The sequence below is a fragment of the Eleginops maclovinus genome, chromosome 19 (assembly GCF_036324505.1).
Source record: "Eleginops maclovinus isolate JMC-PN-2008 ecotype Puerto Natales chromosome 19, JC_Emac_rtc_rv5, whole genome shotgun sequence".
NCBI classification, from domain to species: Eukaryota; Metazoa; Chordata; class Actinopteri; order Perciformes; family Eleginopidae; genus Eleginops; species Eleginops maclovinus.
Window position 1 is genome coordinate 3,695,291 of NC_086367.1, and position 17,082 is coordinate 3,712,372.

General features: G+C 40.9%; 1 protein-coding gene across 4 annotated transcripts in view; it reads right to left on the bottom strand.

Annotated features, from left to right (window-relative positions):
* Positions 1–17,082, bottom strand: part of ccdc88c (coiled-coil domain containing 88C) — a 58,432-nt gene that overhangs the window by 12,535 nt on the left and 28,815 nt on the right. For 3 of the 4 annotated variants that reach the window (XR_010168010.1, XM_063908321.1, XM_063908323.1), the window contains exons 7-23: positions 15,732–15,875; positions 15,067–15,299; positions 13,717–13,798; positions 12,075–12,233; positions 11,120–11,266; positions 10,373–10,523; positions 10,109–10,290; positions 9,896–10,033; positions 8,718–9,002; positions 7,023–7,820; positions 6,094–6,221; positions 5,674–6,004; positions 5,064–5,225; positions 4,581–4,858; positions 1,812–1,955; positions 1,199–1,385; positions 490–635 (exon numbers count right to left, since the gene is read on the bottom strand). Coding sequence is in view for 3 of the 4 variants with exons in the window: in XM_063908321.1 (XP_063764391.1) it covers positions 490–635; positions 1,199–1,385; positions 1,812–1,955; positions 4,581–4,858; positions 5,064–5,225; positions 5,674–6,004; positions 6,094–6,221; positions 7,023–7,820; positions 8,718–9,002; positions 9,896–10,033; positions 10,109–10,290; positions 10,373–10,523; positions 11,120–11,266; positions 12,075–12,233; positions 13,717–13,798; positions 15,067–15,299; positions 15,732–15,875 (3,695 nt within the window). In the remaining variant the exon portion in view is untranslated. The remainder of the gene's footprint in view (positions 1–489; positions 636–1,198; positions 1,386–1,811; positions 1,956–4,580; positions 4,859–5,063; positions 5,226–5,673; positions 6,005–6,093; positions 6,222–7,022; positions 7,821–8,717; positions 9,003–9,895; positions 10,034–10,108; positions 10,291–10,372; positions 10,524–11,119; positions 11,267–12,074; positions 12,234–13,716; positions 13,799–15,066; positions 15,300–15,731; positions 15,876–17,082) is intronic. The other variant, XM_063908322.1, reaches the window with a different exon arrangement.

The window sequence follows — 17,082 nt, forward strand, 5'->3', positions numbered from 1 at the left end:
CTATATTTATTCAATTATAAGAAGTACTTTACCATCAACGCCCAAGGTGCGTTATCTTTTCAAAGATCTGACACTCGGGGGAAAACAATGTCAGGTATGTGTAGTAGCCTATTTATTCTTTTTTGTGCTTCCCTTTAAGTAGAAATGGGTCTGGGTTCTTATTAGTTAAATTTGAAAAGTCAGCTAACCAAACATATTGTTTAATTCCCATTCATGATGACATGATGTGGATAAAGTGCTGAGCTGCATCTCAAATGAAGCTTTCAGATAATGTAGCCAACTTCTATGTGCTACATACTGATGATCTGCAACGTCCTCCTAAATATCCCCCGTCCTCTCCTTAAAAACACCAAAATAGGTCCATGTGGGGTGAAGGAAACTGTAACAGTGTGTTCTGTATAGCTTCATGTATTGCATGTGTCCCTGGTAGTGTACTACATAAGTCCAGCGGTGTACTGGTGTACAGTTGCAGGTGCTGTGTGCAGTTACATGTATAGCTTCTGCTCCTGGTGATACAGCTCTTTGCTCTCCATGCTCCGCTCCAGTAGCGTGTGGTTCTGCTGACTCAGCAGGTTGATCTGACTCAGCAGATGGTGGTTCTCCTCTTCCAGGTTCCCTTTCAGTCGACTCAACAGCTAAACACACACACACAAACAAACAAACAAACAAACAAACAGGAACACACATAGTCATGTCAGAAATGAACAAAGAGATTCTGAACTGGAGAGATGAATTGCAACTTAGAATAAAGGAATTAAATAAAGTGTATACAGTTGGACCATCATTTTTTAAACTGAAATGGCAACTATATAAATAATCCATCAAGAATGTAGGCCAGTCATAGTTTAAAATATCTCTAAGCTTGTTTTCTCACGGCAGGGCATAAATATAAGGAAAATGAAAAGCATCACAAGGGCCTACGAGGCCACACACCACTTCTATATGTGTTAATTGATGTAAAAGTATACATGATGAGTCTTAATGCATTGAAAATAGTAAACTTGAGGCCAATTTACATTTACAACTTGAAAGGTTTGAAACATTTACATCAAATCAAAGCAACCGGGGCATGACTAATCCAGCCATGTCTCTGAAGGAAAAGATGAATAGTTTTTAATTCACAACACTGCTGCGCTACAACACATATTGATCACTTAATGTTCCTCTGCTTACTGGCAGGAAGAAAGGCTCAGTTTACCTCACAGTGGTTGTCCAGTTTGGTCATGGTGAGATCCAGGACCTGGTGCTGCTCCATCAGGGAATCGTATTGTGCCATCCAGCGAGTGACTTCCTGCTGGGAGGAGCTTAATAAGCTCTTCATTTCGTTCACTTTGTGCTGCAGCCCCTCACACTGTCCGGCCTGCTGGGATTGGCTCTCTGTGACTCTGAAAGGGGAAGGCAGAGAGAATTTTAACATGAGAGAAATCACGAGGTATTTATTTGTATCAGACTGTGCCGCCAGGATACCTCTCACTGTAACCACCTTATGGCATTTAAAACAGCTTACCACTTTAAGCTGATTTAGAAATGTGATATTTAACTCGTATTGTTTTGCCATACCTTTCATCCAAAGCCGCAAGACGAGACACTGATCTTGGCCTGAGGCTCTGATATATGTGTTTTATTGTGTTTCACAGAACCTAAATAACTGATTGTTGTGCTATCTGGTTCAGTCAACATAGATCTTTGGTGTGAAAGTGACATTCAGTTGAAGGATGGTTTTGGTGAATCTCAGTGTGCAGTTGGACATGATCCCAGTAAAATGATCTTTGTCAAGGTCTGATTGTGTGACTGTGAGTAAACTCCGGTACCTGTCCACTTCTGATTTGAGCTGTAGATTCTCCTGCTGCAGGAGCCGGTTCTTCTGGATCTCCTGGCTCAGTTCCTCCTTCTCCTTTCGACCGTGCCCCTCCTGCTCATCCCATTTCTCTTTCTGCTGCACCAAAATACAATACCTGCAGACAGACAGAGCGGGGTGTTCATTATTCATCATACTGTCTATGATCCCAGCTGGAGAAAGCCTCATGTTTGCACTAACACTTCATACCACCCTTGCTTTTATTCACCTGTAAAGCCCACAGACCCAGGTCCCCAAATACAAATATATGAAAGCATGCATGCATCAATTGTTTCCTGGAATGATAGCATGCAATAAAACTCTAAACTGTGATGTAACATATGAAGAACATTGGCTATTATCAATACTCTTATAGTTATCAGGGTTTTGTCTAAACCTAGTAACAGGGGCGCTCTGCCCTCTTACTGTGGGTGCGCCCTCAAACCAAAATGCAGATTTTCCCGTAAATGTTAAAGTGATGCCAGAAAACAATATTTCTGAAACGGTATAATGACTCTAGAAACATGAAGGTGGTGTCAAATGCCTGGTCAGACGGCAGAGACAGCTTTGTTTTTACGGAGAATAAATAGAGGAGGGATGTCCGGAAAGTGGACGGGGCCGTCATTTTGACCGGAAGTGACCTGAGCACCCTCATACTATATTTTTTAGAAAAACCCTGGATATTATTGGAAAAAATGTAATGGTTGTGATTTATTTTAATAAACCTATTTCATACGCTTTTGTTCTGTAATTCTTGTTGGTGATACCTGAAAGCAGCTTGACGAATTATCCTTTTTGTCATATGGATTGTTTATGTTGCATGCACAACATCTGTTGCATTTGTGTGCATCCTGTCCCTCCTCTGTTTCTATCCCATTTTTTCCCATTATTAGTTTTTTTTAAAGCCAGCATGTGGGGATCAACGAGGTGAACAGAGTATTCATTTATTTAGCTAAAGTAAATAACATTAATATATAATAAATATACTTTGTTTTCTAGTATCAACAAATGTACTGTTTAAACAACTTGCAGCGTGACATCTTTTCTCTCTTATTGCACCTCGTCGACTTCAGTCAAATGGAAACTTAACTTCATATACTATAATTAATAAAGCTTAGAAACTCAGTGTAGCTCATGAAAAAGGAGATGTGTCAGATTAAGCTCAAGCTGATGATCAACGTGGTAGATACTTTTTTTGAATCAACATTTAGCACGGTGTATAATAGCTGCTCCTAACACCTGTATGGGTATTACATGTCACTGTGTGTGCGGAGCTGTGTACATGAGTGAGGATTGAACATTGATTTGATTAAAATATTCATTTCCATTCCCCTTTTTCATTTAGAAACTTAGTGTAGCGACCAAATATGACCTTGTCCGGGACATTCCCTGTTCAGCATTGCAGTGATTGTGTAAAAAGAAGAAAAGGAAAAGTCCCTGGACATATTATGGAACAAATAACCAGAGTAAATGATATCAGTTAGTGGGTTAGGCTGAGGTTACAATGAGCTTGTAGATCAATGGTACTATGACCTACAGCCACTGGGGGGGGAATCATGATGCATGTAGAGTCAATAATCTACTAACGGGGCTTGACTGAGAACACTGGATGTACAGTATGTCCATTTATGTTTCATGTGACTCACTGGTTGTGTTTACACACTGGAGCTCAAGTGAGGTTCTGTTGAGCAGTACGGGACACATGAAGCTTCTTTGTCTCAGTTCCTTTACTCAAAGTAAATAACAACTGTCATTTAGAACTACAGTGTACTATCCACTAAACACCTGATTATGTTGATATTGTTAAGAACTACTGATAAACATTGGTACACGTTGGTCCAGTACTTAATAGTACCTTACATTTGTTTTCAATTTTATAAACCTCCTTTACATGTTTAACAAGTAGCAGCAAAGCATCTACATCAAAGACACAAGAGGAAAATAAATGAATCATATTTTCCAAGCTCTAATCCCAGTGTATAAAAATAGTTCTATATTTTTTTATGTATTTTTGTATTTCTAGTCCTCCAAATCTCTTTTTCCTCCACATGTAAAAATATGGTTGATTACTCATCTTGAACATACTTTGAAAAAACCATCTAATTTCGAGGATCTTACTTAAATATGATGCATTACGGAAGCTGAAGAGGTTTTAATCCTCGTCTTTAACAGAGGATTAAATATTTTAACTAATTAAAATCTGGTGAAATAAGTATATTATCTATTGTATGTTTCTCACAAAAAATGTTCTTCTAAAATGTCTTTATCAAAGAAGACAAATGAGAAGAACATGACTTACTGTATACAACACACTGTGACTTCAACAGGTGACTTAAATCATATTAGCGTCAACCATTAAAAGTTGCTTAAATTATTTAACTCACACTGAGTCTCCTGTGTATGGATGAGCGATTATTTCCCCCATAGGCACCAAAAAAAGAAATGTATTCATTTTTTACAAGCCACTGTATTTTAGACAAACACAGGGAGAGGGATTGGTCTGTCTTGACAACAAAATCTGAAACAAGTGTCAACATGAATCAAACCGTCAAATTTTGAAGTTTTCATCAACTAATGTTCTTGCTCACTCAGTTTGTAGCATTGAATGTCTGTCAGCTGTGTAGTTATCCAATGTTTGCTTGATAAACCCGTCCACTCAGCAGAAACTAAGTGCATACCCTGTTATACTATAGCTGGCAGAATGTCATCTTTAGTTATAGAGCCTCTTTGGTCATTCACTCACTTGCTGTGCAGCGTCCGCTGCTCGCTCTCTAGCGCCCTCTGTTTGCCCTTCAGAGCAGCGTGCTGACTGATCAGCTGCTCGTACTCCTGCGCCTGCCTCTCGTGAACGTTCAGCAGGCGCTCGTGATCGCTGAGCACGCTCTCTCTGCCTCGCCACGCCTCCTCCCGCTGCCTCTGCCACGACTCCACCTCCGACTCCAAGGCCGTGACCTGGCCCTGCAGCACGGCATTCTGGGCCATAAGGGATGCACTCTGGGAAGAGAGTGTGGAGTTCTCCACCTAAGAGCAAGTGACATTCATTAGAACTCAGTAGTTTCTAAGGATGTATTGCACGGCTAAGTTAAATATTCAATTCTGATTGGTTCATTTGGGTATTTCAGAGGCTGTTTTACTGGACATCACTTCATATATCATATATAACAAATATTTCCCTGAGAATTTAAGATGACAATAATCCTACGTGACAGAATTGGGTTTTGTGTACCTGTAGCTTGGCTGTCTGCTTGTGTAATGCTGAGTTCTGCTCCTGCATGGAGGTGGTGTGTCGCTGCAGCCCCAACATCTGGTTGTTCAGAGATGTGTTCTGGTTGTCCAGCTGTTTTATCTGCCCTTTCAGCAGACTGCTCTCCGTCTGCAGGGATGCATTCTGGAGAAAAAAAATGGCACCGAAACAAAGAAGACTCTCACATCCAAATGATAAAGATTAGGCCCAGTGATTGTTCCTGTCACCATACTCTATCATTTATAAAATACAATTAAATAAGTAACGATTTGCATAAAAGGGATAATTATGAAGCAATAAATAAGAGGAAAATAAACATTTAAAATAACATAAAATATGGTACATAACATTTAAATAACACTAGAAAACTAAATAAAAAGGTGTAAAATTAAATATATGCAATACATGGTTAATTTAAAAAAACGGGCGTTGTCATTATTCACCATAAATGCTTTAAATGAGGAGGTACTTGCTGAAAACAAACGGGTTGTTATCCAAAAGTATGGAATCAATAAATAATATGTCACACGTATGCCTGATTAATGTTGCACAACGTTTAGTAAAGAATTATATTTAATAAAGAAAATCTTACATTCTTTTCCATATCGATAATATGATCTTTGATTTTGAGCAGTTCTGCTGTGGCTGACCCTTGACCCCGGTCACTTTCAGAGCGCTGATAGGAGTTGTGGTTTTCTTCCCCCTGGAGAAAATAACAAATTGTAACACACATCCTAATCTGAGGGGACATTTGGTTAGAGTGTGTGTGTAAATGTCTTACGGTGGATAGGTCAGCACGCAGCTTGGTGTTGAGCTTTTTGCTCTCTTCCAGTTTCTTTTCTAGAGAAAAGATCTTCTCCTCTTTAATCTTCATCGTCTGCTGGACAGTTTCCTCCAGCCGGGACTCCAGCAGCCTGTACCGGCTGACATGTGCACAAAAGAAATGTAAGTCATTAACTTCTGATTAGTGGTCCTAGAATGGGACCAAACAGCAGCACATAAGAGGCACTACCTGTCCTCCAGCGTGTGCTCCTGCTGCAGCAGTTTCTCTTTGTTCAGTCCGATCTTCTCCAGTTCTTCATTGAGTCTCTCCAGGTCAACACTCTGCTGCTGAACACTCAGCTTCTCTGACACCAAATCCTGGAGACATAACACACAACTATGAAGACTCATAAACACCTCCATACAGAGTACATTACCTTAATATTCACCAATGCTATTCTGTTGAGATCAAGAGTGAATTCTTGAATCAGGGCCTGATAAAATAGCATCACCGCAAAGTCCTTTATTTGACTTATTCTGGAGCATTTGATGGGGTGCATTCGCAAGGAGTCACTCAATGTGCAGGAGCGACTTGGGCACAAAGCCGTTGGTAAATCTGGAGTGGGGTTTGAATGTAGCGTATGGTTGTTCAGAGCAGCTCACACTCAGAGAGCACCAAGCACAGAGACAGTGTGGAACTCACCTTTTAATAGCACATTTAGTTATCCAGTTAGCTGACATTGTCTAGATTGTTACAGTCTACAAGGTATCATGTCTCGTCATCTTCATCTCTTAAATGATCATCCTCGCTGATAAGCAAGAGGCATTACCTTTTTTAATAAACATATCGATAGGAATGTTTCCTTTCATTCAGAATAAACCATTTTAAAATCATGCCGGGATAGAACTGTGTTTCTATGAACATTGGCACTCCGATTGGATAAACAAACACACCCACATATCAAGAGCTTCCTCAGCAGAGGGAATTTGCCCAGTTGACAAAGTTAAACTTTCAAAGGATTTCTCTCCATGTTTGCTCCCCTGAGTAAAGTCCTGTTAGACTCCAGAACAGTCGCTAAAAGACTGGTGAGATGTGGTTGGATTATTTTGTCTACAGCTCTGAGGAAAAGAGTGAGTCCACCTCTTCATTTAGACATGGAGTAAGGTGTTTCCTCTCACCTCTCTCAGCGTGGCCAGAGTCCTCTTGTCGATAGTCGCCTGTTTCTGCAACTCTTTGTTCTCCTTCTCCAGCTCCTTGGCTTTCACCGACACCTCCCTCAGCCTCTCCACTTCCTTCTTCAGAGTAGCGCCCTCTTTCTCCACGGTGGTTAGTCTCCTGGCCTTCTCCTCCAGCTCCATCTCTTTCCCCTCCAGCAGCGTCCTGCTCCTCCAGCTCTCCTTCTCCAGGTTCTTCCTGCCCTTCTCTGCCTGCTCCAAGTCCACTTGGAGCTTCCTCCTCTCCTCTTCTACTTCCTCCCTCCTTCTCCGCTCCTTCTTCAGTTCTTGTACTTCCCTTCTTAGTTCTTCCTCTCTGACCTGCATCTCCTGCCTGCCCCTCTCTTCCTCTTCCCTCTCCTCTTTGCTCCTCTGTATTTTCTCCTCTAAGCGATGCTTCTCCTGGTTCAGAGCAGCCATGTTCTGCTCAAGCCTCTCTGCCCTCTTCCTCTCTCCCTGCGACTCCTCTCTGGCCTCCTCCAGCCTCCTCTGCAGATCCTGAGACTGTCTCTGCGCCTCCTTTTGCTCGTCCTGCAGGGTAGCCAGACGGGCGGATGAGGAGCGCAGGTTTTCCATGGAGCAGCGCAGGTCCAGGTTCTCCTTGGAAAGCAGGCTGTTCTCCGCTTCCTGCCTCCCCAGCCGATGCAGCTCCTGCTGAGCCTCTTCCAGCTCCCGCTTCAGCCGGTGCACCTCCTGCTCCAGGGAGGACACCTGCTTCTCCAGAGCCTCCGACTGCTCGCTGCAAGCACGCAGAGAGGCCAGCTAAAAGCAGAACAGAGTATAGTTATATATGAATCAATTCAGTAAGCTTTGAGAATAAGTTATGCATGACAAAGAAAAGGGAGGGAGGTGCTCACATCCTAACTCATTCACAGTTTGGACTCACTCCTGGACTCTATTACTATTTATTTATGCAAAAAAAATGCTGCCTCAGTATTTAAGTTTTATGTAAAAACCTTAAAAATAGCAGATAGACATTTTGTCTTGTAAAGAAATATAGTATTACCATTTTTACTATCATCTTTTCTGAGTTTATACAGTACTGGGGATGCACCGATACATCGGTAAGACATGCACCCCACCCCCCACCCCCCATTTCTCTCTCTTAAAGGGATAGGCTGACCAAGTCCACATTATCCTGCTGTACTATAAAAAGTTACATTCAAATATCAGCATTGGCAACATTTTATATACCTATTACTATATTTTTATATATATATTTATTTTAATACTCAATTTTCTTTAGGAATTTGAAATGTCTGTAAGCACAGGATGGATACGTATACAATTGAAGGTATTTTCCAACCAAAAGAAATTGTTCATTGGTTGGTGTTGGTGTTCATTTTCTATATGGAAAATATTCAATAACCTCCCTGTCATACAGTAATGTGTTACCAAAATCACTTCACACATCAACAGTCTCCTGCTGGTGGTGATCTTGGTGAAATGTTTAAATTTTGTCATGAATAACTATTTATTTTAACACTTTCACATCCATTCTGAGTGTAAACTACACTAGATGAGTTGTTTTGTTTGTTTATGTCTTGTGTTTGTGTGGCTATAGTGTGTAAACAGTGCTCGACTGCATGTGTAGACCCCAGCGAGAGTAGCCAATGCTAATGCTAATGCTATCCCAACAAAGACACAAAGGCAGATTACCTCTCTGCTCAAAGTGTCCCTGCCCCTCTCCAGCCTCGCCACCTCCCGCTCCAGCTCCTCACATCGCCCCGCCTTTTTCCTCAGCCTCTCTGCCTCCTCATTGGCCAGTTTGAGTTGGGTCTCTAAGCTGGCCACTCGGGAGCTGGTGTCCGTGATGTTCTGGTGCAGGTGGCGGTTCTCGGTTTCCACCTCGCGGACCCTGGACTCGCTGTTGGACTGAGCGCGCTCCTGAAGGGACGCCACGGCGTCAGAGAGGTGCTGCTTCTCACTCTCCAACTCTGAGATCTGATTGGACAGGAAGAAGACAATATGGTGTGGACAGATCAGGCTTTTTGGTCTCTGATAATAAACATTAATGTTATCAAAGCCAATTTCCATTTGAAAAAAGTGCCATAAACCATTACAAAGTAGCACAACTGAAGCTGAAATGGGACAAAATGACCTTCAACGAAGAATAGGACTATATGGAACAATGAATATGCTCCGTGTGATGTGTGTGTTTTCAGTTTTTGGGTGTATCGGCCTGTCAACCAATTTATTTGAATATTGGAAGGAATCCTATTAACTAAATCATTATTTATTTCAATTGCTTAATATTTAGTTTTTATTTTTCCATTATTTATATCTCTTGCCTGTACTAAATAAAATGTATAGTTATACATAAAAAAAAAAGGTCATTGTTTTACCAGAGAGTGTGTGGGGCCCACCACACTCAAGTATGTAGCTATGACGAAGTGCTTGTGTTTTCAGGCAAGCAATATTAGTATGAATGATGAATAAAAGTAGCGACACAGCTGTATAATGAACGTGAACGTATTACAAACTATATTATAATTATTATGATTATTATCTTTAGATTTACCCGGTACAATTACATGTTAGTCATGTGAAACACTGCGTCACCTGTAAGCTAATACGGAGCTCTAACAGTAGTGTACCACCTAAATAATGAGCTGTGTATTTGTATCTTAGTATTGTCAGTCAGTGTGTTTTTCTAGATTTGAAGTTTTAAGCAAGTTTAACAGTGTATATGATTGTTGATACGGATGCATCGTGCATTAGACAGTCAGTATAATTGTGGTGATGTGCTTGTGTATTTTCAGAGGGAACCAAATTAAAAATAATTGATTTTAAGCGCATCCTTTTTGTGTGCAACGTGTTTTAGAGTTTTGAAATACCTGTCTGTCTTTCTCCGCCCTGAGACTGTGCACATCTCTCTCCAGATTCTGTTTTTCCTTCAGTATTTCCTCCCCCAGAGACTCCATGTCCTGATTAGTCAGTCTCTCCTGCTCCAATAGACCCTGGAGACGCTCAATCTAACAAACACACAAGATAAAGTTACTGTAGTCAATAGTAACAGAGAAATAAGTAATAGAAACGTGTACACACACCTTCTTGCTGAAGCCTTGGTTCTCCCGTTCCAGATCCTGGGTGTGGAGCTGCTGCTCCTGCAGGAGGTGGTTCTCCTCCTTCAGTCTCTCCATAGAGGCCTGCAGCTCCCGGTTCTCCTTCTCCAGCTTCAACACCCGACTGGAGACACACTCGTTCAGCTCATGGACCAAGGACTTACGAGCTGCACAGAAAGAGATATTTTGGTTTTGAATAAATAGAGAATGGGGTATAGCAGAGTGAAGAGAACAATGTGTACGCCTTACTCTCTGTTTTAGTGTTGTCATGGTTCTTGGACAGCTGCTCCAGCTCCCAGCCCAGGTGAGCTGACTCGTTCATGCTCTGTTTCTGCCCGATCTCCAGCAGCATGTTCTCCTCCACCAGCTCCTCCATCCTCCGACGTTCGTTGTCCCGCTCCTGCACAACAAGCACACAGCAGTTAGCAACAGAGACTTTGACAAACAATTTAATGCCAATATTTGTGTTTATTAAAGGTGACAATAGGCTTTTTTCTTTTGATGACATGCATGGACCAAAATAGATAGAAAACAACAACTGGAATTCAACTTTTAGCATATAAAGGTAACCCTCATTCATAATGTAGAGTTCTTAAATAGTGAGGATGTATTCTTGTAAGTCAACCCAGAAGTCAGCGTTGCAAGCAAAAGCAATGGGTTTTTCCTCATAGGATTTTAGAATATTGCTGAAAACAAGATATTTGCACACATGTTTGTGATACTTGCAGGTTTTGTTCAGCAGGATGATCATTTTAACACTCCTTTTAGGATTATTGAAGCAGAAATCTGCTTTTAGTGTTGACCTTAGATTTAGTTTGGGAATCTAACTAAAAACTCATTTAAAAAAGCATTGTCTTTAAGACGACAGAGCCTGTGTGTGCTAAAATGCTAACTCATTCCCAGGCTTAGGACTCCGTACCACTCAACACTATTTGCAGATTCATGACATTTTGACCTATAACTTATGCAATGTAAACCCATGCCGTAGTCTCATACCATTTCCAAGTCGTTTAGTTTAGCTCGTAGTAGCAGGTTGTCTTTCTCAAGCGTGTGCAGTTTGTCACAGCGCCCCCTGGAGGCTGACAGCTGCTCTTCCAACAGCACCTTCGTCTCAATGAGCGTCTCGTTGTCCTCACGGAGCTCCTGAATGACCACACACACACACACACACACACACACACACACACACACACACACACACACACACACACACACACACACACACACACACACACACACACACACACACACACACACACACACACACACACACACACACACACACACACACACACACACACACACACACACACACACACACACACACACACACACACACACACACACACACACACTTACTTTAATGCCTTTGACAGCTCCCGAGTGAGTCTGGCTCCGTAGCGCATTTTTGTCTTATCTTGTGCTGACATATTTAGGAATTTCTATCACATGAAACATTACCATATATCAAAGTAAACAAAGTATATCAACAACTAATTATATTTACAGAGGAAATCACTTCAGTTATTTGGTTGTATGCCACTTAATCCTTCTAATCCACTACATTTTAGGAGGTAAATATCTCAGACTTTTACTCCACTAATTGTATTAACACTCTGAATTATACTTAATAATAAAACCATTATTTGACCAGTATCTAAAATTGGCTTCACATTAGGAAAATACTAATGTTCTAATATTTGAATTCATAATTTTTACGTTAGTATGGAGTATTTTATTTTTAGACTTAGTATTTAGTCTTCAACTAAACCAGTAAATGCTTAAGATAAAAAATGTAGTAGAATATTTAGTTTGAACATTAGCAGCATTTAGAGTACCTCAACATGGCAATAAATATATCCAATTACCCTTCATAGGTCCATACAGGACATAGACTGTTCTAATGTAGGCCTGATGCTGTATTGATGTGAGTGTGAAGCTGTGTGTGTACCTCCATCCTGGTCTTGTAGAAGTGAACATCATTGAGTTTCTCTTTACACCGGGTCAGTTCTGTCTCCAGTCGGTCCACCCGGGCTGCTCTCTCCCTCAGAGAGTCCACCTCGTCCCGGTACGCTCTGACCGACCGGGCCTCACACGACAGTGACTGGTTCTGGACCAAAACACACAGAGAGGCAACATTGGAACTCACTCCCCAAACACGTCAGTAACTCACCTTTTCAAAACTGCTTTTAATCTGTAATTTAATGTCGTGTTTTACACATTTTAAGTGTGTGGTTTTAATAATGTGTTGATGAATTTTACCTCTGTAAAGAGTTTTTAGAAAAGCGATCTATAAATAAAACGGATTATATTATGATGAATGAGCAATCCCTTTCTTAATCTATGTGTAAATAGCCACAGACATTTCTGTTTTCAAAGATGAAATGCAACCTTTTTCTTTTCACTACCTGTGTCTAGTGTGCTGGAAATAAAAACAAGAATAGACTGGGTGTATCCCTGGTGTGTTTCAGGCAAACAAAACCACCCAAGTTGTGTGACACACTCTTATTATATCTTCATGGCTTTCTCAAAATTGGATTTTAAATCTGAAATGGACGTCAGTTGAGAAGGCGGTCCTTTAATGATTCCTAGGACTTAAACAATGCAAACACATGCAGCCTCTGTGTTTTTATCCCTGTCCCCACTTTTATTAGTTAACAATGACATTATTACACTTTGAAGTTCTTTGATGTTCTATTAATATAAAGGGCATTATTTTTACCGGTTACTCTATAAAACAGGTGGTACTTTTTACTTGAGTACATTTCAAAGCCAACACTTCTTTACTTTTACTTGAGTTAAGAAGATTAGTCAGTACTTCCACTTTTACCAAAGTATTTTTAAACACGAGTATCTGTACTTTTACTTGAGTAAAGGATGTGTGTACTTCTGCCATCTCTCACTCACACCTGTATTAAGAGTAACTCTTGTAATCAGATTACTTGAAATGCATGTTAATGCCAGGTGTTCACAGGGCCGGTGTTTACTGTACGTTTAAATGTCACAACAGTAAGAAAATGACAATATCCTTTTTTTCTACACACACTTTAAAACATTCAATGATTTTCAGAATTCATATTTTATTCTTATAGCTTGGAATCATTATGGTTTTAGACTTTGTTATATATGCTTTCTTATGCTGCATTGGTAATACAGATCAGATTTGCTCTCTAAAGGCATAAGTTCTTGGCAGCTTGGATGACATCTTCAGCATTGACTTTATCTCCAAATTCAATCTCTCTGTAATCCAGAAGTATTCCCTGCTGTCCTCGTCCAATAACAAAGACCCCACCAAGGACAAAGCCTTCTCCCAAAATGTTTTCCATGAAAAAGGTTGATTTCCAGAATAAAAAATATAATGGCAATTAAAGTTAAATTTAACTGATTGAGCTCATAAAATGGAGCGTTCAAGTGTAGATCAAAAATATAGATGTATGTTAACACTTGCAAAATGAGTGGGCTATCACAGGGGAAAAAACAACCTGATTGGACCCCTTCTATCAGAATCAGCAGCACTCATCAATGCTGTTATTGAGTTAACTCTCATTTTCATAACATTCCTCCTGTCACCACCGGTTATTAACGGCTCTGACCTCTTGTTTCTGTCTCTGCAACTCCTGATCGAGTCGCTCCACTTCATGTTTAGAATCCATCAGCTGCTCCGTCTTCTCCTCCCTAAGCATAAACACACGTAAACAGTGAAGCCAGTGTAGAAACATACAGTAAACCTTTGTTACAGCAAGTCTCTAATACAGCACGGTAAAACGGTATGTTTAGCAGAACTTTTTCCACGTTACTGCGGATTGACTGGTGTTTTGTTTATCTGCAAATAGTTGTACCCCCCATGGGATTACACCCTATCAGAAGTACACAGCATAATAAGATATGTTGGATATATAATGACTTCCAGCTGCTGTTTTGCAACCGCAAAGTTCAGCCTTATACCAGTGACACCAACAGAAAACTTTAAGACTCTACCCAGCAACAATATGTAATGAACTGTCAATTAAGCCATCTGAAAGGATTTGTTTCTTGAGGATCATCATTATGAGCGCGTCTTTCACGTTACATGCAACCATATGATCTAGTCTTAAGGCAAGCCAAGTTTATTCATATAGTACCTTTCAACACACGGCAATTCAAAGTGCTTCACAAAAATAAAACACATTAAGATTTTTTTTTTTTTTGCAGAAAGACATTATAAAATGGCATTTAAAAAAGGTCATTAAAAAGCAAAGATAATAAAATAAACACAACACGGATAAAATACATGAATAAAAGCCACACTGCAGTGTGACAGATGAACAGCTCAATCAAAAGCAGCGGCAAAAAGATACGTATTCTGCCTGGATTTAAAAGTAGTAAGTGTAGCAGCGGACCTGCAGGGTTCTGGGGGTTTGTTCCAGATGTTTGGAGCACAATAACTCAACGCTGTTTATGACCCAGAAGACCTGAGACTCCTGGATGGTTGATAATGTAGCAGGAGATCAGAAATATATTTTGGGCCCTAACAATTTAATGCTTTAAAAACGGGCAGCAGTATTTTAAAACCAATTCTTTGACGGACAGGAAGCCAGTGTAAAGACCGCAGAACTGGACTTAACCGAACAATAATAGCCTGAACTGATGTGATGGTTATGTCTGTCTGAGCTGTAAAATGAGCTTAGTTAGGCAATTCAACTTCTGTAATAAACTGTTAATAACTGTGCAATATATCACCTGGCTGCTATCCCTACTCACACAGTTTTTATATAAATACTGTAACTGGTACTGGATGTGTATTTGTTTTAATTGTAATTTGAGTAATTTCTACTTTTACCTTTAATACTTTATGCATGTTTCTTAATTAATATTAAGCTATCTTTGGCTCTTTGCTTGCCGTTATAATGTACATTTCCCCGCTGTGGGATGAATAAAGATGTTCTGATTCTGGAAAGACTCACAGTTCTTGTCTGTATCTGCGGAGCTTGGATTTGGTGTCAGCGAGCTCCACGGACAGATGCTGCTTCTCCTCTTTGGTCAGCCCAGACGTATTGACAGCCGATCCCCCGTTATTCACTCCAACTCCTCCAGAACCCTGCCCACGCTCTGGGCTGCTCACACCCAGGTTCCTGCAGCCCTCCTGGGGCTGCTGACTGAACAGGTAGTCCCTCTCCTGGGTCAGATCCACAATCACCTGAAGGCAGGATCATCAGAAAATCCTCTGATTCAGCACAATACCATTTTAAACCAATGAGCAGGAATTTAATCACAATATTAATATCTTGTTAATACTAAGAAAGCAAATATTGAAATATACATATAAAGGTTGTGTATTGATAAATATGCACATCGTTACTTTACCTTCATATGTTTACTAAGTATTGCTATTTTATTTTAGCTTTGTTTTGCTCTTTTTTTACTTTCACTTATGTTTGTATACATATTTTTGTCCTACATGTTTAATTTAACTTCCTAGTGTTGTATAAATATTTCATTCTATTCTAAAATCGAGTCACGAGACCCAATGTCGGCTTCACAAAGTATCCTGGCTCAGATGGAATCTGATATTTTGTCATTATACGAAAAACTCAGCCTGGAAGTGGTGGTTGTGTGTGAGTCTCAGTACCTCACTAGCTTTGTCTCTCTGGTCGATCAGTTGCTGTAGCGACGCAGCCATGTTGCGGGACAGAGGCTCCAGCTCCTCGTGACCGAGCTCTGATTCTTCATCCAGCCAGGAGAGGTCCAGGACATTCAGCTGGTTATGGGTCACCTGTAACAGACAACACATCATATTTCTATGAGGCAAAATAAAGTAAAGTTACACAGTGACCTCATCCTTGATGGTGCTGGATGACTCAGATTTTATACTTAAGGAAGAGTATAAAAAATTGTATTGTTAAAATCCTCTTTAGGCCGTCGTATAGCTCAGTGGGTAGAGCAGGCGGCCATATACTGGGGTTTGATCCCCATGCGGTGGACCCAGGTTTGAATCCGGCCTGAGTCCCTTTGCCGCGCGTCTTCCCCTCTGTCTCCCTGTTTCTGAACTGCATTATATTAAAAGGCACTGGTTGCCCCCAAAAAAATGTTGCCCGAAGTTTGACGAGTCCAGACCGTATGAAGGTTGGAAAAATGAACTCAACGTCTGGACACGTGTTACAGAACTCGACAAAAAGCAGGCACTCGCTGAGGCCTTGGGGCTCCAAGGAAGAGCCCGGGAAACAGTCATGGAAATACCTGCAGACGACTTGGACAGTGATAACGGTATGGACACGTTGTTAGAGAAACTGGATAGTGTGTTCCTGAAGGAGGAAAAGCACCGCGCATATGAAGCATATTCCCATTTTCATGGGATTACAAAAGACAGTTCTCTGTCCATGTCGGACTATATCATTGACTTTGAGCAGCGATATAACCGTATGAAAAAGTACAATATGACTCTGTCCGACGCTGTGTTAGCATTTAAGCTCTTGGACACGGCTTGTCTGGACGTGAAAAACGGGCAACTTGCACTGACGGCGTGCACGGACTTAAAGTTCGCCCACATGAAATCGGTACTTCAGAGGATTTTCGGAGAAAAAACGCCAGGCTCGTCAAACGGAATTCAAGTGAATCAGTAGGATGTGGCGTTCTTCACAGAGCAAAGACCCCAAGGACGAGGAAAACGGTACACGTTACAGACTGGACAACAGAGGAAGCCTTTAGCAGGTACCAATGCACTGGATAAATTCGGTTAGAGATCAAGATGCGCCATCTGTCAGAGCACGTTTCATTGGGCGAAAGATTGTCCTTATAAGAAGTGTGAACGTGTAAAATTAACTGAAGGAGACAATGTTGAGGAATGTAACATCACACTGTTTACAAAAGCCTCTACGTCTGACTCAGAAATCTTCCTGGCTGAATCCCTGGGGTCAGCTATTATTGAGACTGCTTGCACTTGCAAGTGGCTGGAAAGCTATGTGAAAGACCTCAGCCCCGAC